At 37.5% G+C, this 22,442-nt stretch overlaps 1 protein-coding gene across 8 annotated transcripts in view; it reads right to left on the bottom strand.

Moving 5' to 3' along the window:
- Positions 1 to 21,351, bottom strand: part of camk2g2 (calcium/calmodulin-dependent protein kinase (CaM kinase) II gamma 2) — a 61,525-nt gene extending 40,174 nt beyond the window's left edge. For 6 of the 8 annotated variants that reach the window (XM_082154124.1, XM_082154127.1, XM_082154129.1 and 3 more), the window contains exons 1-2: positions 21,126 to 21,351; positions 16,267 to 16,361 (exon numbers count right to left, since the gene is read on the bottom strand). In XM_082154124.1, coding sequence (XP_082010250.1) covers positions 16,267 to 16,361; positions 21,126 to 21,190 — 160 coding nt within the window. In that variant the 5' untranslated portion in view covers positions 21,191 to 21,351. The remainder of the gene's footprint in view (positions 1 to 16,266; positions 16,362 to 21,125) is intronic. The other 2 variants (XM_082154131.1, XM_082154130.1) reach the window with 1 other exon arrangement.
- Positions 21,352 to 22,442: the final 1,091 nt, after the last annotated feature.

Raw genomic sequence — 22,442 nt, 5'->3', positions numbered from 1 at the left:
AGCAGGAACTTTCCACAAAACAAACACAATACAAATTATATTTCTGTTTCAGCAAACGGTCAGTGAAAATAGAATTTAAAACCATTATTTGTGTGATTTTTTGGGGTCAGTAAGAATTTATGTTTTTTAAAGTTTCACCAAGCCTGAATTTGAGTAAAAATATACTAAAAATAGTAATATAGTGAATTAAATTTTTTTTTTTTTTACCATCTAATAGTAACTGTTCTATAATATAATACAGTAATATTGTAATATATTAATTATTTTACAATGTATTTTATTCTTGTGATAGCAAAGCTGAATTTTCAGCATTATTACTTTATTCTTCAGTCACATGATCCTTCAGAAATCATTCTGATGTGCTGATTTGCTGCTCAGAAAACATTTATTATTATTATCAATGTTGAAATCAGTTGCACAACTTAATATTTGTATGAAAATATGGTAAATCTTTTCAGGACTCTTTGATTATTATAAAAGTTCAAAAGAACAGATTTATTTGGAATATAAATCTTTTGTATCATTATGAATGTCTTTACTGTAACTTTTGCTCAATTTAACGCATCCTAGCTGAATAAAAGTATTAATTTCTTAAACAAAAAACTTGCTGACCTGAAACTTTTGAACTGTAGTGTAATAATCAGACAAAATGTCCACAAATGAATATAGTTCATTGGTCTAGCTATAGGGTGTTTATGCCTGCCAAGCAACGTAGAAACTTGCACATTAATATTGAATGTGCAGTAACACGTTCAAGATGTTTATCAGCTTTTACAACAGCACCATGGCTCATCCAATCAGAACTGTGTGTTTTTATAATGTACCATAAATACCAATCTGTTTTGAAAGCACACTTGTAAGCACAGCTGGAGCCGTTTATGTTTGTTTGCAGGTGCTCCTTCCAAGTTCCTTAAACAATAAAAACATCAAGTCAAATCAATACGTTTCTTTCATGTCTATCAATGGCTACAGCGAAATAACTTCTGTAAGCAAGTCAATACAATGATGACACTTCAGCATGAACATGAGCAGATGCATCATGGGCCGGTAACCTCAAATGCACCCTTTAGAGAGAGTGTAAATCTCTGTGGTCAAGTTCTCAGTCTAGAGAAACATGTCAAATTAGAAGAAAAAGTGCAACGGGGAAGGAAACCTGCTGCATTACTGCTTTTACAGTTACAATACAAAACAAAGTAATTGGTACCATGATAATATATTCACTACATTGTATGCACACAAATAATCACCATATACCACTGTACAATCGCAATACTTTTTTTTTGTAATAGGTGCCATGCAGCTCTATAAGTCTCATTTCTGTTCTGGATTTACTAACAGATGCTACACAGCAAAAATGAATTGGCTTAATTTAGTTTAGTTGAGTCCTACAGCTCTGAAAAACACATTGAGAAAATGTGTGCACATATGCGCAAGCTGCTCCTGCTCACACAGATCCCAACACGTCACAGAACACGAAACTATGTAGTCAGCCCAGACTCTGAACAGACAGTAGGGTCACTCCTACACACACTGGAAAAGGTGAGGGACTTTAATTGTTCATTCTTTTCCAGAGAAGTGCCCTTGTTGTGGCCTTTTCACTCGTTCTGTCTGCTTGCTTTATTTTTCATCCTCTGTTGGCTCATCAACGCTGACCTTAGTGTCCTCACTGTTTACAAATCACAGGCTAACTCCAGTTGAAGACTACTGACTTTCGTCTCATTCTCCATCCCTTCCTCTCCTTTTCTGCTGGTCAGCTGTTCTTCCATGACAACAGACACACGGTGGAGTGTTATCATCATCTTGACTCATTTATCACAACCTGGCCATCTCTTTGACATGTACTGGTCCAATCTGTCTAGTCCTGCCCTTTTCCTGATGTTCTCTTGCTTCCTATTCTTTTGCTGTCTTGCAAGCACTGGCAGTTCCTTCAGGAAATGCAAATGTAGTTCAGCAGCTGCTATTCCACAATGTTCCAACCGCAGTGATTCATAAGTGCAGATATCCATGTCAGTAGTGGTCATTTAGTAGACAAAAGCACTTCAATGCTGAATGTCACGTTAAGTGTTAAGTGTTTTGCTCAAGGTCATACAGTAAGTGTGATAACTCGTGGTTTGAACCAGCAACGTTTTGAATGACAAGTCCAGGCCATCTTTCTATCTAATATTGTAAAAAGGCCAAGTTCAGTTCAGATACTAATCACACTAAATATATAATAAATGTAGAGTCTACTAAATATCTACTTCAAACGTTTGAGGACAGTAAAAGAAAAAAAAAGAAAAAAAAAATTTAAAAAGGCACATTAAATAGTGACAAAAATACATGTTCAATAACAATAATCATGTTACAAAAGATGTCTATTTCAAATGAATGCTGTTCTTTTGAACTTTTCATTAAAGAAATGAAAAATCACGTTTCACAGTTTCCAAAGATATTAAGCAGCAAACTGTTTTCAACATTGATAGTTAGAAATGTTTCTTATGCAGCAAATCAGCTTAGAATGATTTCTGAAGAATCACGTGACTCTGAAGACTGGAGTAAAGATGCTGAAAATTCAGCTTTGCCATCACAGGATTACATTGCATTTTAAAACGATTCAAATAGAAAACAGTGATTTTAAAATTAAATAATTTTTCACAATATTACTGTTCTACTGTATTTTTTTCATCAAATAAATCTAGAGATCAAGGTTGGAAATAAGATACAAGACAGAAATGATGAAACATAAAAATGACAAACACTTATTTTATAAAATTTTACAACAACAAAAAAAAGAGGAAAACAAAAACAAAAAACAAACATATTTGCATTGTTCATTGTCAAGGCTGTCAGATAATTCCAGAACTGACTTGAGGCAGAATCTTGACTGACTACTGTCAATCATCCAAATGGGAACTGGCAATGGTTGATATTATTAATCTCAAAATGGCCAAATATCAGTTGATGAATTATAAACTACCAGACAGTATTTAGATTTTCAGTCCAGCAATGACGCAGCAAGTTCTCTCTCAGCAGTGGCATCACACGCTCATACCAGACACAAAATAAAAAAAAATATGAAGGGATATAAAAAAAATATTTTGTTTGTTATTCCTGTTCATTCCTTGCAGGTAAATACTGTCCTGAAAAACATGTCTTGATTATTGTATACATATTTCACTTCTACAATCATTGTTGACTGTTTGGTAAAATCTCTATAAATAAACACTATAAATATCAAGATATATCTAGAACAATATTGATCAAAATATTGAATATTCTGGTATTTGCAATGATGTTTTGAAAGAATGCAAAGTATGAAGTCAGTGAGAGCAGAAGAGGGTGTGAGACGGTTGTTGATTTGGACAGGGTGACACTGCTGGAAGGGACAATCAGAAGGAAACAGTTTCTACCTGGAACCAGATCCAGTCTCCTCTTATTAATGCAGTGGATGCAGAATGAAACAGGTCCTGCAACAGCAGCAAAGCCCAAGGGGAAATGTGTGTGTGTGTGTGTTAGAGGGATGTGTGTAAATATATAAGGGAGAAAGAAAAGAAAGTAAACCTTGTGTATATGAGTGCTTTTTAATGAAATCCAGGCCCCTACGACACGTTATCGCTGGTTCAACGCAAGCGCGCTGTGAGCCAAGCTGTCAAAGAGCAAATAAAAATGGTTCCAGTGAGACAGACACTCCAGTAATGCAGGAAAGTAGCTTGGTTTGGCTCTTCAGCTCATACCAATGAAGCATCGTACTGCCAGAATAAACAACCAAAAACAGCTCTCAATATCTTAAGCATGAGAAAACACCACATATCAGCCTACCCATCAAATCGAAAGCCTGCAAATACAAGACAGACAGGCAGCCTCGTCAGCCTGATGTCCTCAGAGTAATGCACACTTCCAAAAACTGAGGCGATTGGGCCTGTTCCTTTTAAAATCAGCTTAAGGTGCTGTGGCGGGGATGTCTGATCCCTCGTCATCCTACGACTAATCTGCAGTGCAGAGTTTTCCTCAGACAACTGCAGGGGGACGTGGACGAGCACATGATTGAGTACACACACGTTTATTATTACATTATATCCTATCCTACCACCATGGTAACACTCACCTGACTTCTCTTTCCACCCCATTGAGCTCTCTTTCCACCTATATGCTTTCCACCACATATTTCTATCATTCAGTCTGTCTCAGGAGGTGTGTGGGGGGCGCTTTTTCTATGGCTAATGGAAAAGCCAAACAGTTTATGTGCTCTTGAGGCCTACGGTCCACTTGAAAATAACTGGATAATGTCAAACAAAAATTGTGAACAAACAAACAATAGATAAACGTGTCAAAACAGTCATTCTCTGTAATAATTCACACTCTGACTAATATCACCACAGATATATGCATGAAAATTCACATATACACACCAAACTCTACTGGCTATCACATTTGTTAGTGTGCGTGTGCATGGGAGCAAGTCCTCTCTGATTCCAGACACTCCCTGCATCATACCGGCTGCAGCTGTTGCATGTCGCAGGACTGGGTCCAGTCAGTGTTCTCCACCGCTTCGCACACGCCAGGAGACACAGCTTGTTTGACAGATGTGCTACATGTTGTTAATCTGTGATGAAATTAATTGTGAAAGACTGTGATGCATTTCTGACATCTGTTTTCTACTGAAGAGGAAGAAAAGATCTGGTCAGGAGATAAAACGTTGTAGTTGTTACAATAGCCAGCCCAGTAGCATCACATCCTGACTCACCACTTTACCAAAAAAATAAAAAAAAATAAAAAATAATAATAATAATAATAATAATAATAATAATAATAATAAATATATATATATATATATATATATAGCATGAACAGTTATACTGTATGAACAGTATAATTTCAAGATTTAAATCAAAAACAGAATCTGTCTTTTAGATTTGTGAAATGATGCTACAGAAGCCACACCTACAAAAACAGCAGACACTGAATGATATGCACATTAACTCACTGCCAGTAGAAGGCGCTAGGCTTGCTGCTATAGCCTCGTCAGTGTTCCCGGCTTTACACGGTGTTCAGCTGCACACCGATTATATCACTTCCCCACCATCGTTTTGTTTTTTATGGTAATAAAAATCATTTAGTTCAGTTAGAGAACATACACTGCAGTTAAAAACTAAACGCGTCTGCTCAAGGCTGTGTGAGCGAACGAGTCGCAGCATAGATCAGCAGCAGGAGTATGCCGTGCTTATTCGTTTTGTTAATACAATTTCTCAGAGCCGGACAGTAACGGAGTACATTTACTTGAGTACAGAACTTAAGTACAATTCTGAGGGATCTGTACTTTACTCGAGTATCATTTTTGGGGAGTACTCATGACTTTACTCAAGTACATTTGAGAGGCAAATATTGTACTCTTTACTCCGCTACATTTCTATCCATAACCGTGAGTACCCGTTACTTCTTCTAAAAAAAAAAGAAAAAGGAAAAAAAAAAAATCTCGGAAACCCTCAATTTGTTGTTTCCCTCTCAAACGTGATTGGATTGTGCAGGCGCCACTGATTGGGACAGCCTATCAGCAATCACCTTCAGCTTTCCGCCAAAGTCAACTCCATGGTCAGATTTAGATAAGAGACGAAACCATGGACGAAACAATGGATGAAGACGCAGCAGGTTCATCCCGGGAATGTGCCAACCCTTGGCCCCACCTCGCCAGACTATTTCAATTTTCTGAATAAGTTAACGATAGTTTTCGCTTCAAGTGTTTGCTGTGTTTACCAATGTAAGCACTGTGGCAGTAGTAATGCAATATTTAGAAAATGTACTCTTGATACTCAAGTACTTTTAAAAACAAGTACTTCAGTACTTTTACTTAAGTAGACATCTGACTGTAGTACTTTTACTTGTACTTGAGTAAAATTTAGCAAGTGGTATCTGTACTTTTACTCAAGTAATGAAGCTGTGTACTCTGTCCGCCTCTGCAATTTCTACATTTAATGTAAGCGAGTTTGTCATTGTACAGTTTTGTTGTGTTTTTCATTAAGAATAATAATTCAAAATCGAAAGTAAACGCGCGCACGGCCGCACATGCATTCATAACGTTGTGTGTCCCGTGGTGGAGAGCGAGCGTTTTCAATTGATGAGATTGAAGCTCAACTTCCATAGGAATGAACTGAAAACGCTCGCTCTGCTCCGCTCAGTGTGGATACGCACTGCAAGTGATTTAAAAGTGGAAAAGAGGGAAAAACTCTGTCTTCAGTGTGTTCCGTTTCTGTGTTAAAATCCTGTTTACATACTGTGGAATATTTCCACACAAATGATGGGAAATTTTCCCCACATTTTGGGAAATGATTGCAAAGCATTTTGGGCACAATTCCGGAATAGAGATCGGCCAAAATAAAACGATAAAGCTCCCGGTTCCGATTTATGGTTGTCAACCGGTGCATCTCTAGTAATATAAAAAACTGGATGTGTATGTGTGTATGGTTGCAAATTTGTGACCAATTTATTCTGTCATCATGTGCTACAGAAGAAAGACAATAATACAGGTTTGTGATTAAAGGATGACAGAAATATTTCAATATAAAATACAATTTTAAACAAAAAGCGCATCAGATGGAGACTTTGAAAAGGGAAAAAGCAACTGTAGAATCCCTACAATATTTGCCTGATCCAAGTGGTTTTGATAATCATCTATATCATAATCATGATGATGCCACACTGATCAAAACTGCTCATTTTGCATGCCTGGTCTTGCTTCGATGACACCAATAATGCCATAGAAATATGCAGGCAGAACAGACAATTCTGCTTTGATTCAATCAGTTAGGCAGGGAGTCTTTCACCTGCAACACATTAATAAAGCACATGGGGAGCAGCAGTAGTAAAAAAACCCCGGAAACTTCTTAGAATAAAAGAAAAGGACAGACTCACTAATTTGGCACACACTAAGCTAAGAGAGCCAAGCATGCTTCCTCTTCCTCTGGCTCCCTTTCTCAGCTCTGTAAGTCTGCGATGGATTGGGAAAGGCCTAGTGTTGTGGACTGACAGAATTGTTAACTAGGTTAAGGTCGAAGGATGACAGCCCCGGAGATGATTCAATAACCAGAGCAAAACAAGTTTGCCAGCTTTCCAAGCATTCAGAGGCACAGCAAATTCTTTCACTCGGATGGTCCACTAGCTGTCCACCAACTGACCATTTGATTAGTGAGGTCCTAGTTTATCTAATTTTGTTTTAGCTTTAATGTTTAGGCTACTTTGTTTTTTCAAACGACAGCATGTTATACTTTAGCATGTTGTTAAACTGTCAGCATGGTAAACGCTCTTAGATAAGTTGCGCCTCTAAATTCATTTAAAGCAATGCCACTACAGCCATTAAAACACTTTGACAAACAACTACACCTTCTACAATAATAAACGGCAATTACTGTCTGACTTCAAATCCACTGCTGTGAACAAAGTTCTTGTTAGCATGTATAATCTGAAGGTCTTTATTTTTTTGGGAGAACCAATCACAATGTCTCATGATGATAGTTTTGTGCTTCTTTATACGTTTTGTGGGAATCAACCTACCTTGGCTGACTTTAGTTGTCTCTGCATATAAAGCTGGTACTGGAGAATATATTTACTTACATTTTACTTCATTTACATGCCATGAGTATAAGGTCATCATAAAAAGAAATTTTCTAAATGCATGCTATTGATCTTATTTTGAATAATTCATCAAATGCATGTTTATCTTTTTTGACCATTTATTTTTGAATGAAAATGTCATAACTCGTGATGTACGCCACTAAAACCCCACCCCTTACAATTGACTGCAAGCTCACATACAGATCCAATCAACATCATACAGATAGAACCAAGTCTGTACATCACAATGCAGAAGAAAAGATCTATCGCAACATCACGACATGAACATCTGAGAAAAATATAAAATTCAGACAACCACACGACTGATCAATTATGACTGCTCTTGCACATCCCTAATGCTCATTCAAGTGGTTTCAGTTCAAAACTCTCCCCTCTGATTGATTTCAAAGTTCAATAGCATACTTTTGTGGAGAGGCATGGAATGAGAGCAGTCCAACCACCAACAGCATTGTCACCATCACACACTCTGCCATCAATCCACCCACCGAGAAGATAAAAAAACCCTCTCTTAACTACAAGATAAACTTCAGTCTTTTAGGAAGGGTGTGTATGTGTGCTTTGTGCAAGTTTATTGACATGCTATGATAAAAGTAAACATTCAACAAAGGACAGTAAAACTGTCAACCAGAATTGCCCTACTAATGGACTCATGAATTACCAATAAGACAGCACTCACAATACACGTGTATAACCTCTGTACTGAAACTATGCCCCCCACACTCTTCCAAAAGGGAGAGAAACATCCTATGGCCAGACAGAGCAATCACCTCAATGGCTCTTGGCAGTTATTTCCTCATTAGGTAACTGAGTTTAAAATCCAAAACATCCAAATACTGGCTAATGGAAACAATGTTTACAATGTATGCAAACTCACACCCCCTCAGCTCAACTCTCTCTAGGAAGAATAAGCATAGCTGCTCTGTGTTAAGTGGAGGGAGTCTGGCTTTGTACGCTGTCGTGCTTCTCGTGTGTAAGTGTGAGCTTAAGCCGCACGTCTGTCCCGCACCAGACCATCTGCTGATCCAGGGTGTCAATACATCTCTCTCCCCGATCCAACAGGGATTATCCTGTTACGTGATTTAGACGCCTGCAGATTCCCAGCAGTTAAAACAAAGCAGGTAGGACAAATCCCTGTGACCACTGCATGACAGCGTGACAGAATAAAGGATGACCTTGTTGTGAATTCACTTCCCTCTCAATTCTGTCAGGGTCAAGTGTTTACTGACTTGTTCAAAATTAAACTAACCTACTGTGGGCTTGGTGTAGCCCATCAATATTATTTTAGAGTTCTAGAAAGATGAAGTTAAAATAATTTGAGCATGAAAAAGCTAAATTAAGTAATGTTAATGTATTTAAGTGAGGGTCAAAATAACATCACTAATAACACAAACGCTTGAGAATGAGGTCACTACTTGTGTGCGGGGCTCTGTTTTACGGTCCCTCCAGAATAGCTTCAAATCTATAGACCTTATGCACCAGAGAAACAAGGGCGCAGCCATCTTTAGAATATTGTCTTTGAACTTCCGTTTTTGCGGTCGCTCTGTATATTTCTATGGCGCTGCTGTCCAGGAGTAATTAGCTTTTGAAGTGGATTTACTTAATGTAAAGTTAACGAAAGTTTTCATTAGAATTGTAATGTTTAAAGCAGATGTCTTAACAAATGTCAGTCGACCGGGAAGATTTTAAAACGAGCCGTTCATTCATAAATATGCAAGATCGCTGTGAAAATACAGACCGGAAGACAAAAGAATACAAGCGCAGTGCTGAAAAGGGGCGGGGCTACATAAGGTCTGTAGCATCAAAAATATTTTTTAAAAAAAGAGAGAAAAAGAGACAAGATTAAACCAGTGGTTCTCAAACTTTTAGATCCGAAGGACGCCAATTGCCCAACACAATATTCAAAGGGCCAACATAATAATATATTGTTATATACAAATATAAAATAAAAATCACAATTCATTTTCTTTTCCAGAAGTTTTAAGAACTGAAATACAATAGTTATTTAGGGGGATATTAACATTGATTAATTATATTAATTATTTAATGAATAATTAAATTAATTATAAATGAATAATATTTTAATTATATTACATTAAGCAATCTTGCTACTCCCTTGGATATTTTCTGAGGCACCCTATAGGTTGAGAATCACTGGATTAAAATTAAAAACAATTCTACTCTGTAAACGGTCAATAACATTCACCTTGTAATGTTAAATACAAGAGCATCTAATCCCTAAATATTATCTAAGATCTAACTCTAGTCTAAACACTGTTCAAAAAGATCAATGGAGACTGAGCTGGTGTAATGGAAAAATTCTTAATATTTACTAAATAAAATAAAAAAATCCTGTTTACCAACTATTGAGCTTTTTTATATATATAAAATGGTGTGTATTGCAGGACAATAGAATACTGTCCATGACAGAAAATGATTAATGCTTAATAGATAATTCTCAGTTCAGTGAAGATTACCAGGTCAAAAACTTCTGATCAGCTCTTTCAGCTCTCCTTCGACACAGCTTGGGGATAGTGACTTTAGCCTGAAATATGAATCAATTATTTAGGGCCTTGCAAACAACGAGTCAGCCACCTGAATAATGGTTTATCTGTGTCAATGTTTGTAGAGCGTGCCACATGGTACAGACTGTATCATTGAATACATTTTATCCTTTCAAAATACAGAGCAACATTCATTGGTTTGAAATGAACAGAGCCTGCGGTGTAAATAGCATGACAGACCTGTGTTCTGGTTATGTGGAAGAAAAAGGTGGGCTTTTGTGTTGATATCAATTGTGCGATAAATGTGGCTCATTACTTGGTGGTGATAGGTGCAGCATATTTTATGATGTTTATCTAAAAAATACCTAATGCTGGAACCCAACCACTTAAATGAAAATCTATTCAAACTAATGTTTAGTTACCACCAAAATTCCACAATTTTATGAAAATCAGCAAGAGTCGTAATGCAAGTTTATAGAGGTGCTGCGATTATTTCAGGGCACCTGCTGAACTAGAACTACAAACAAACTTGAAAGTGTTACATATATGGATTGCATCCAGGAAACTCAACTTTTGTTGTTTCCAAACTTTTGATTATTTTAATTCCCAACTAACTTAATTCAGAAGTTAAGTCTTCTGCTTTTAAGGAAACATGCACAGGAGGCTTTCTTTTAAACAAGACTACTCAAACTCCAGGGTAGTGAAATGATGGCTTCCATATGCTCTCAATTGCAAAACGAAATAAGCTGTCTGCCTTTTTTATTTTTAGTTCTACTAAACTAAACAAATACTCAGCATATCTGCCATCTTGCAGAACATTTGAATATCTTTCAGCAATACGTGATAGTTAAAATAAATACAAATGTTTATATAACCAAAGAGTGTCCGAATTTTGTCGTTATCTACCATAATCTACACAATTGATCTGGCTATACAACCTCTATTGCTATGATCACTAGAAAATAATTTTATCCCTCAGTATGTTAAATGAGTTAAAGCTAAATTTAAGCCAAAAACTAGGACTTGAGATGAATCTCCTCCGATCCAAGAACATTCCTTTTAACCTATGCATGTGGTCAAGGTAAGTAAACATTTGGACACTGATGAACTCAACGCTGCTAATCGGAAATCCTGTTTAATTAAGATTGCAAACTGATACTGAGCAAATGAGAAACGTCACCCATTCAAACGAGACAAATTAAGGCAGTTTTCCTTTCAAACAGCCCTTTCTAAGCTATTGTAATTACATTTTAGCTATGAGTTCATCTAAGGTTACAGGAAGGATTGTGACATGATCAAAGTAAACTCAAAGCATCTGAGAAGGGTGTGACAGGAGATTGGTACATACATCAACTGACTCAGAGCTTTAAGGTGTAGAGAGGTGAATGTCATGCAATGTTAATCAGAAACCAGAGTGTCACAGACAACAAAGACTGAACTGTATGGGGGGGGGGGGTCACTGACTATGTAGACATTTGGAGTTTCTCTTCTGACACCTGTTACACACTATACAGTCCAAAAGTCTGGGACAACTAGACAAAATTAGGGGTTGAGCAATATGTTTTTTTCAATGGCCGATATTGATATTTAAAAAGCGGGGTGGCTAGGTTGATACAATGTCACTATACATTACCTTGCTACCATTCTTCAGTAAGATTTTTTTTTTGAAAATTTTGTATAAATGTATAAATTGATCGAAAGTGGCATTTGTAATGTTACAAAAGATCTGTTTCAACCTAATTATGTTTTAATTAACTATTAATTTAAATCAAATCTATTCTATCCTGAAAAACTGCATCACATTTTCCACAAATATTTGAAGCAGCACATCGGTTTTAAACATTGATAATAATAATAAATGTTTCTTGAGCACCAAATCAGCATATTAGAATGATTTCTACTGAATAATGATGCTGAAACTTTCATTACAAACTGTTATCCATGTAACTCACATGTGTCAAACTCCACTCCTGGAGGGCCACTATCATGCAGAGTGTAGCTCCAACCAGCTGCAAAACACCTGCCTGGAAGTCTCTAGTAATTCTGAAGACAATGATTAGCTGGTTCAGGTGTGTTTAAATAGTGTTGAAGCTAAACTCTGCTCGACAGTGGCTTCCAGGAACTGAGTTTGACACCCATAACTGAAATGTTTATCTTAGTATTTGTTCTTGTTTTTGTTGAATGTAAAACCTGATCCAGCATGATTTGAGAATGATCCCTCATGGAATCATATTCAAGCCCAACACATGTATGCATGCTTAACTTACAAGTACATAAAAATCTAACGAGTGCACAACCATCTCTCCCTCCCTTTGACACCTCTGGCCCTCACTGGTACTTACACACATACATCATAAACATGCACAATAGTGTCTTTCCTTTAAATGTGTCCCAATACACACTCAGCCAACAGCCACTCTCTTTCCGTTGTGCACACACACCATTTGGCTGGGGTTCATTAAAAATTCACAGTTTGTTCCATTAAAGATTCACCACAGCAGTGCTGTTACGTTTATCAGGCCTCTGCCAGTCGCCCTCCAGCGAGCAGCATTCCAGGGCCCTGATAATACGACAAGGCCACGATGCTGCAGCTGATCTGAGGGAGGTCAGAGAGAGCGAGAGAGATGTGGAGAGGCAGAAAGTGGTGAAGGTCTTAGCCTCTTTTTCCATTTAGAGCTACGGCAGGCTGCGTGCATCTCAATTATTCAGCAGTGTTTCACACGCCTCCTAACATCACCACTGCATGCTCACGATGCCTGCGTCTCAGCCACAGGCTCCATGCTGCCCTGGATCACACCACTGACCACCATCACACACACAGACACACAGACACACGCACGCTACAAGCAAGCACAATTCCATTAGTATGTTCAGCCAAACCACACATGGCCACAGAACTGTGCAGGAATAACGTTACATCTGAGGTCTTCAACAGGGGTACTGGAGGGGACTCAAATATTTTCAGTGAAAAATAATGAAAATATGCATTCAATTGATTATTTTTTGTGTACTGTGTGTGGACGACTGATGCCACCACCGAAGACCATTTCTGACAATATGAAAGAAAATATCTGTAGCTGCTTCCATTACATAGTAACATTAATGCATTCGGTTTAATGAACCAACAATGAAAAATGTTTTGCAGCATTTAATTTGTGGCATAAACTAACTTTAGAAATGAATGTTAAATTGTACTTAAAACATGAAAAAAAAAAGGTTTAGCACATGTAGAAATTAACATTAAGTATTGTTCACTGTCAGTTCATGACACTTCAATAGTTTCACAGCAAAAGTAAAAAGAAAGCATGAGATCAGAGCAACAAGGAACAAGTTCATGTTATTTGTTCTCAGTTACTGTGCTCTACATTTACATAATATTTACCTTTGCATTTCACTGGATTAATCTGAATTTTACAGGTACTAAAAATTTAAGCATCACATTCAAATAAATTCAATATAATACGTAACTGAAATTAAATCTTAAACTACACAATGAACAATAAGAATATATCAATAAGAATCTAACAAGCCATTTGGAGTACTACCATTAAACAACATACAAGAGTGTACTGCACTCTATATACTATAAGACATAAACAACATTTGACTGAGCAATTGCAGACTGTCCTGGCCTTTGCAAGATGACTCAGAGATGATAATAGCTTATACGTGTCTGTTAACAGGTTGGCATGTCGAGAGATCTCTCTGGGCTTTGATTAAGGCCAAGGGAATGGGGAGATTTCGTGGGAGGGGGCTTTGGCACTTGTGTGGGCTTCACCGGATGAATAGCACGGTTGCTTTTTAATACAGTGCCAGCCAGCATGATAAAGAGTTTGAAGAATAACAGTTGCCAGGTTCCTTGAAAAGAAGCCTATGAGAGTCGCCAAACTATGCTGATCTAATTACCTGTTGCTTTTTGTCCAAGGATCTTTTAAATAAATCTGTTGTTTACTGCTCATCCATGGGGACTGTAGCGTACACAAACACATACAATGAGAACAGGATCTGTTGTAATTCAACTTGAAGGTCTACAGACAGAACGATCATTTCTCCAGCTCAGGCCATGTGTCCACTTACACATTTCACCCGAAAACAGCAACAAATGCTGAAGGGAACTGCTTTTACAAGAGACCATGTTTACAGTGGAAAAAAAAAACCACTGTCAGGGGCTATTCACACACAATGCATTTTTTCATTCCATCGTTTTTCAATGTAAACGTGCAAGACACACATTTTGACCGTTGCGCTTTCATCTTTTGCAGCGACTCGTGCATGACATGGCATTCAAAAAAACTTTACAGTACAATGAGGGGAGAAACAGAAGTGCATGCTTGCACATAAGTATGTGATTGTGAAATGACTCCATTTCAGAAGTTGACCTGTTGATTTAAAAGGAAAGAATGCACTGCATTTCAGCTTAATTCATTTCATTCGGACAGAATTAATTCGGTCTTAAAGAGGCAACAGCCTGATATTCTTCTGTGCTTTTAATCGAACGGCAAAAAACAACTGCTCTTGACTGATTAACTTTTGTAACATTAATGTTTATACAGTGAGGAATAGCCTATGCAGTGATATTTTACATTTGATTACTTCATTCAATTTCTGTAACTGAAAACTGTTAGACCTACCAGACAAATATTATATAATTTGTATCTTTTTTTCTATTGTATTTATTTGTTTGTGCAAGAAAAAATCCTTAGAATTGAGCCCTGCATTGTTTGTCAGACACACTTTAGTGGATAAAAAGCAGTCAATCTCTTTCTGAATAATATAATGTATAAAGCAACAGCACTGGAATTATTTAATGAGTTTATTAAAGAAAAAATGTATGTTCTATAATAATAAGTCAAAAACAAGTTCATGTTGTTAAAAAATATTTGACAGCAAATATCTTATTTGTATTTTGTACTTCTTATTTTGTACCTCTCTTATAATGTTGGCCTGCTGATTGTTAAATGGTTCCAATCCATGTTCAAAGAAAACAACTTGATAATGCATCAATAGTATATCCTCACCCTATTAATGCATGTGTTTTTAAACTTTGCTAATTTAAAACATGATCAAACAGTAATCTATCTTAATGACAAAATTAGTGAGCAAGTGACAAATATGGGTATTGGAATTGGCCAATAGATGTTTGTTAAAACTGGTATCGACCAAAAACATCGGTGCATTCCTAACAAAACGCATTTTGTGTGAACGACCCCTAACAAGTCACAGGATTTCAAATCAAGCACCATTTTGGCACTTTATTGTTACTGGATTTCGGTCTGTGTGAAAAGTTCACACAAAGTTAATGCAATTACTTTGTTATCATGATCAATCTTTGCTGCCACCTCTGTGTTATCATTCCCATGCTGACAATCCATACCATACGAGTAATTTAATTAAAATTAATTTAATTGAATTCAAACCTAGACAGCCCAATCTGATACCCTGCTTCCCGAAATAGATCTGCTGCTTTTGTTTGTGATGCAGGTGACACAGTGGCTGAGGCTCATATATCCCTACCCACTTCACCAACAGCATAATTAGCACTGATGATGCTGACAGTGATTAGAGACTCAACTGAGATAGAGAAAGAATGAAAGTAGTAGCATCAACAGGTTCACTGCATTAGTTGTTAGTGTTACACATGAGAGCACAGCACAGACCCATCCAAAATGAGACAAATTACCAATATTGTTCAGTCTGCTTGATGCAGAAAGGAAGGACTAATATTTAATCTCTGTGCTCACTGTTAATCGCTTGTGGTAGGTTAATGTACCTAAATTAGCATTTGCTCGAAGTAAAATCAGACAGCAGTGTCTGCCACTCAAAAAAAGGAGAATCAGGCATAAGTGACCAGTCGCCAGTTACATAAACAGCTTAGACTAATTTTGAAAGTCAGTCATCTAATTTTTTTGAAACCACAATGACCACAGGGTTTTCATTGCGCCCCATATTCTTAGCGTCCATCAGGGCCAGCTGATAAATTAAACTTTTGCCGAATCCCGTAGGAAGGACGGGATTGGTCCGAACAGCTCTGGTTCGAGCATAGATGCTCCACAACGGATCAAGTCCTACCGAACTTCCCGACCTCAAATGTTGTGGGCGGGGCTACGTTCGGCTGGCATCCAGGCTACCAACTAACAGGACAGCAAAAGAAAAATCTTACCTCTTGCTGACAACTTTTTTGTGTTGATGATCTTAGCAGCATATTCCTGGCCGGTTGATTTCTTTACACATCGCCGAACAACAGAGAAGGCTCCCCTGTTTAAAAGAAGCACAGCACAATCAAGCTAGACTGGAATTCAATTCAAGCAAAAAGCCACAATATTTAGTAATGTTACAAATGAAGCTAACAGTGCTCGCCCACTTTTGCAGCGGGATTGGTTTCAAAAAGTATTTTTTCACGTAAGTTTTTCCCATAGGGTTTTTTATTCATTTTATTAAAGTAAAGCAAAAACCTCTAAGTCCATCTGACATTTTTCTTTTCAATTATTATTTTTATGTTTTTAATTTTATCAGTGAAATTTTTGAAAATAAGGCAATTCAATAACCTTTTCATTGCCATTAAAGTGAAATTACTTAACTTAAACATGGGAGCCTAATGAAAATGCTAATTTAAAAGAAAAGTGTCAGATGGACTTTTGCATCTGAAGTCTTCATTAAAGCGTTAACCAAACCAACCAACTACGAAAAGAAATCACAACCTTACAGGTTTTAATTTGAAGCAAAAATTGAAAAACGGACAAAAAGACAAGGATACAAGTCTGTGTACTTAACGATAATGTACAAATAAACAACATATTTCAAGTTTATTGCAAAATATGCATATAATGCATACAAATATTTGAAGTAGCTTGAGAGCGTAGGGAGTGTGACGTCATTTGCAGTGCTTCATGGGAGTGGGCGGGCTCTGAAGTGTTCTTTCTGTGCGATTTGCTTGTTTTGATTGGTGGAGATTTATTCGCACAATCATGGGTAATCTAGTTTTTCACCAATAATTCCACTGTTAAACTATTATTTAAAAAATAATTTGAAATAATGCGGTCTGATGGCTTCAACAAAAGCATTTACCATTGCTTAACAACTCTGTAGCTCACAAAATGTCTGTCTTTAAAGGTGTATAAGTTAGCATCATCAATTCCCCTATAGAGAACTCATCAATTCCCCTTCAGGACCCAACTGTTGCACTCTATTGGACAGAAAATCAGGAAAAATAATTTGATCATTTTATTTATTTATTATTATTTAGAGTCCAATTAGGAAAACTAGTTGCATGTGATGGCCGCATAAGATAATTAAAGCTGCTGTTCATGATTAATGCACAACACATACTTGCAGAAATGTCATCTTTTCTCATAGGCAACTATCGTGAGCTGTAACGTCGTGAACGGTAAAAAACAGGGAAAATATTAGTCTATTTCTGGCTTTTAAAGAGCTCTCTGAAAGAGATTCGGCACTGGTTAAACATCTACGACAATATACTGAAATATTTACTTTTTAAATTTTGGCTGAAAAAAAATGAAATTCGAATGGAGAAAGAAGCATCTTTCTCCAATCGATTTTTCATTTTTTTTCAGCCAAAATTTTTTTCAGCCAATAGTTTGGCAGCAGAATGGTGTGGGTATGGCATCTAACAGCAGCGGCTAAATTAATCATGCTAACCAGTAAAAGGGTTAGTTCACCCAAAAATGAAAATTCTGTCATTAATTACTTAGCTTCATGTCGTCCAAACCCGTAAGACCTTCGTTCATTTTCGAAACACAAATTAAGATATTTTTGATGAAATCCGAGAGCTTCCATGAAATTGTTGAATAATGTCATTATTTTTGTTGTTTTTTTTGCGCACAAAAAGTACTTTCGTAGCAACTGTAGTCACATGGACTATTTTAACAATGTCTTTACTACCTCTCTGGGCCTTGAAAGTGGCAATTATGTTGCAGTCTGGGGGGGGAGCTCTCGGATTTCATCAAAAGTTTAATTTAAGTTTAAAAGTTTAAAAATTAATGACAGAATTTTCATTTTTGGGTGAACTAACTCTTTAAACCCTAACCCATTATGATGCATTCACACTGACAGTATTTAAATCGCGGGAAGCCGTGGATTCGCGGGAAGTTTGTTTCTAGTAAGCTCTCTTCAGCTTAGTCGTTTTGCTAAGAGTTGCTGTCAGTCATGATGTGGAAGTTGCTGTCGAAATGCTCATTTGTACAATCCCATTCATTTTAATAGAGAGCTGGCGATTTCTGGCTAAACAAGTGACAGTGACTGTTGGTGACAGGATGAAGGGCTACGACAGAGTGTGTCCAGCAACGCCACAAATGTGAGATATAGGTGCGTTCATGCCATGCCGTTATTATTGCAATTACGTGATTTCAACTTTTAAAAAGCGGTCATGTCCTCGTAAAGCTTGTAAAATGGGAATAATCTGAGAGCTCCTATTTGTACCACTTGACCGCTGCAGATATATTTAGGCGTTGATAGTGGTGTCATAGAAACACATAATTCCCAGTCTGAGGATGTGCACAGTGTGTCACGTGTTGACATCTTAAGACTACGGTAATTACGACATGGCATGAATGCAGCATAAATTTAACTTTATGCAAATGAAGAGTGACTTTCAGGAGCAACAAACAATAGGAGTGAAGCGCACGTGATCCGTCAACGCATCCTGTAGTGGAGTGTCGAGGCAAGATGGAGGGGAAACTAATTTTAGCGGTCAGTAACTTTACTATAATTTATGATATGTCTCCGTGTACATATGGTGGTACTTGCCGTGATGACTCGGGCCTGAATGGTTTCATGAACCCAGATAGACCAGTGCTTGTGCCATAGATAAATAGGCGTGATGGCAAGGACCACTCGCTGTTTCTTGTTCATCTTTAATATTAAGCATTTTATGTACTTATTCCATTTATATTTAGTCTATTCGTTCCAAAATGTTTGTTTGTAGCGTCAAGAAAACTGATTCGCCGTCTACAAAATGGAGTAACATCTGTGAATGTCTTTCACAAACGTTACTAGGCAACCCATAGTGGGAACGCCCACTAGCAACCTCACCACCAGCCACTGGCGACATGCAGCAATAAAGTCGTTTATAGAGTGAACGCAGCTTAGGTCGGATAAAAAGGTAGCCCAGGCCAAAACTGACACCATTTGCACAGAGTACAACTCCAACTTGTCTGATTGGCTAGTACAGGCATGTAAAACATTTTTTTCCTGTTTACAGAGACAAATGTGATTTCTCAGAACACCAATTACAGTGATATCTGTCATAAGGATCTAATGCATGGTATAAGGAAAAACAGCAGCAAGAATTGCATGTCAAATGCTAATTTGTACATTCCACAAACAAAACAGCACTAAAGCAATTACTACGTTATCATATTCACTTCCTTTCATTACATGCTGTGTTTTTGGTGGCTGGTTAACAACTGTCAACAAAAGTTACCAGTGTGATATATGATGCTTAAAAATACTGATGGAAAATCTGAATCATTTCCACAGCTAAGTTCTTTCTATCAGTTTGTTTAACAGGTAAAAAGCAATTCAGCAGGACCTTGCATCATGTCTTCAATGTGTTCTGAGTGCACCTCCAAGTTTCTTCTATAGCCATTTCATAAAACCAACTGCCAAAACTTTCATACAGTCTAATCGTAAACATATTTCCAGTATGTTTTAAGTAAGATATCTGCTATTCAGCTGTTTTTATAAAGCAATTTTTATGCTACGTAATTCCAAATGGTCTAGTAGCTCATCGGTTCGGATTAATGAGACAGTCCGTTTTTGATTCAAGAACAGTTTAAACAGATTCATATGATAAATGAACCGGACAACGTGAATTCACTTCTTTCATTCTGTTCTGATGCTTTTGGTTGCTGGCAAACAACTGACATATGATATATAACGCTTAATACAGTAATGGGAAATCTGAATTATTTCCACAGATCTGTTCTTTCTAACAGTTTCTAACAGGTTAAAACAAAAATTATTCAGCAGGTCTTTATCTCATCATGTTCTAAAACGTTTCAATAGTTCAGTCATATGTATTTTTTTGTTTGTTTTTTAAGCCTAAATAAAGTTTTAGACCCTATTTGCTGTGTTTATTTACAAAGCTAGTTTTTATTAAAGCCAACTCGGTTTTGTATGAGTAGATAAAACTGTCATACAATCAAAACGTTAACCTTTTCTGGTAGCGTATGCTTTGTGTGTAATATCTGCTATTCGACTATTCAAGTAATTTGCATGAGTTGTTGACTCGAGAACCGCTCAAATAGATTCAATACGATACACGAACAATCGTGCAGGCCGGTTTTCTATACAGGTTTAACTGGTTCATTAAAACAATCCAACACCACAGAAATATTTCGTTTACGAATTGGACAACGCTAATTCACTTCCCTTCCTTCATTCTCGCGGTGATGTTTTTGGCGGCTGGACAACAAACGTAACCGACCGCCCAATGACTCTGCGATATATGACGCCCAAAACAGCAGTATTTTCCATAACTATCGTTACACAAGTCTGCAGCAAACCGTAGCCTACTATCACCCTGCGCGGCAGGAGTCATCGGTGATATCCGATCAATGCTACTGAATGCTGTAAAAGTTTAGGTGTGCATTCAAAACACGGATGCAGATCACCTCAGACTGAAGGATTTCCCTTTCTAACGAATGTCGATAAAGTGTTTATAAAGTATTGCACATTGCATCACGACAACACGCAGGCTCCGAAAGCACCCTGTGGCGCGCGAGCACGATGTTAGGAAACGCATCTAAAGATAAACAAAGAAACGAGCTTTTGTGAAAGACGAGGCTTAATATTCACACCGATTTGTTCAAATCGACTCAATCGGGCTTTCCGTTACCGGGCTGCACTGGCTTTTCACACGCAAAACCGATACGGCTCTGTGTGTGAAGGCTGCTGTCAACACTGAACTAGACACAGGCAACACGATGAGACACAATGCAGTGAGTGAAGAGAGTGTGTGTGTGTAGCGAGTCACACAAATGCAGCGGTGCGGTCGCTTACTTTCCGAGCTCTTCGTACAGCTGATATTCGTCTGTAAACCTGGTGGAGGTTACAATTGTAGCCATGTTGCGCTTTACGAGGATATCGCCTCTCTGGTGTCTCCGGGACCGCCTCGCTCAGGTTTCGGGAGATCTCTCGCTCACTCAAAGGGAGGGAGAGAGATAGATAGATAGAGAACAGGAGGAGGTGGGGGAGAAGGAAGAGAGAGTTGCTGGTAAGTGGTGTGTGTGTGGAGGTGGAGAGAGAAAGCAGCCAGTCACGCGAGATTTTCTCCTTCGACGTCGAGACAAGTGAAAAACACAGCCCGAGCACGCGACGCGACAAGACTAGAACGACGTCGCGCTCTTGCTGAATGAACTGACTGCTGTGGTGTTTTTCCGCGTAGAGATGTCTGAACGTGCACAAACCGTTTTTGGAGTCGGAATTGTTCCCCAAAACCGGTTTGAACAATTTGAAGTCAACAACTTTGAATATATGACATAGATCATATATGATCTAGGCCTAATGAACCGAGAGCTGATGTTTGGAATGAAAGGATCCATTAGCAAAAATAGCCTTTATAATGAGACGAATGAACAAAAATTATGTTACAGATAAAACATATTATTGAAATATAATTACTAATTGGTTGTGTACACGTTTTATAATACCACATCAGAGTTAATTTGAATATTGGCCTACCCACTTTATCTTTTAACACGGAAGCAAACTATTTCCTATAGCCTATGGGCGAGACTTTCGATTAAAGTGCAGTAAACAGTAAAAACTGTTTTCACAAAAAAATTGTTTTAGTTTTTTTTACTAAGCAGCAACTACTTTTTTTTGTAGCCTAGGCTACTATAACTGGAAGCGGCTGACACCAGAAACCTTGCACATTAAAGTTTAAATGGCCACAGCTGCTCTTACATTAATATTAGGTGGATAGCAATGTAAAATGTACAATAACTACAAGAGATGTAGGCCTAATACAATTTTAGTATTGTTTTATTATATCTTATTAGGTGCTGTGGCTGCACCATTGAGCTCTTCGATGGATGCACCATTGGTCGGTTATTTTTCTTAGGCATATGTTTGACTGAATCATAAAATGTCAGTTTTACAGTCCCCCTAGCTCATATTCATAAAATATTTAATATTTAGCTGGATAAAGGGCACTTCATTGGCAGTCTTCATTCTAGTCTTACCATGCTTTTACATTGTTGACACCATGACAGATATCATCACAATCTCAAACACTAATGTAACTCTAAAAAACATTTGAATCCATCACTGGAAGACTAGATCTACTTCCTGGAAGAAACTAACAGAAAGTGTAGC

This window comes from Leuciscus leuciscus, assembly GCF_965113295.1.
Source record: "Leuciscus leuciscus genome assembly, chromosome: 22".
Classification (NCBI taxonomy): Eukaryota; Metazoa; Chordata; class Actinopteri; order Cypriniformes; family Leuciscidae; genus Leuciscus; species Leuciscus leuciscus.
The sequence above is the reverse complement of the archived record's forward strand: the minus strand, read 5'-3'. Positions and strand labels throughout refer to the sequence as shown.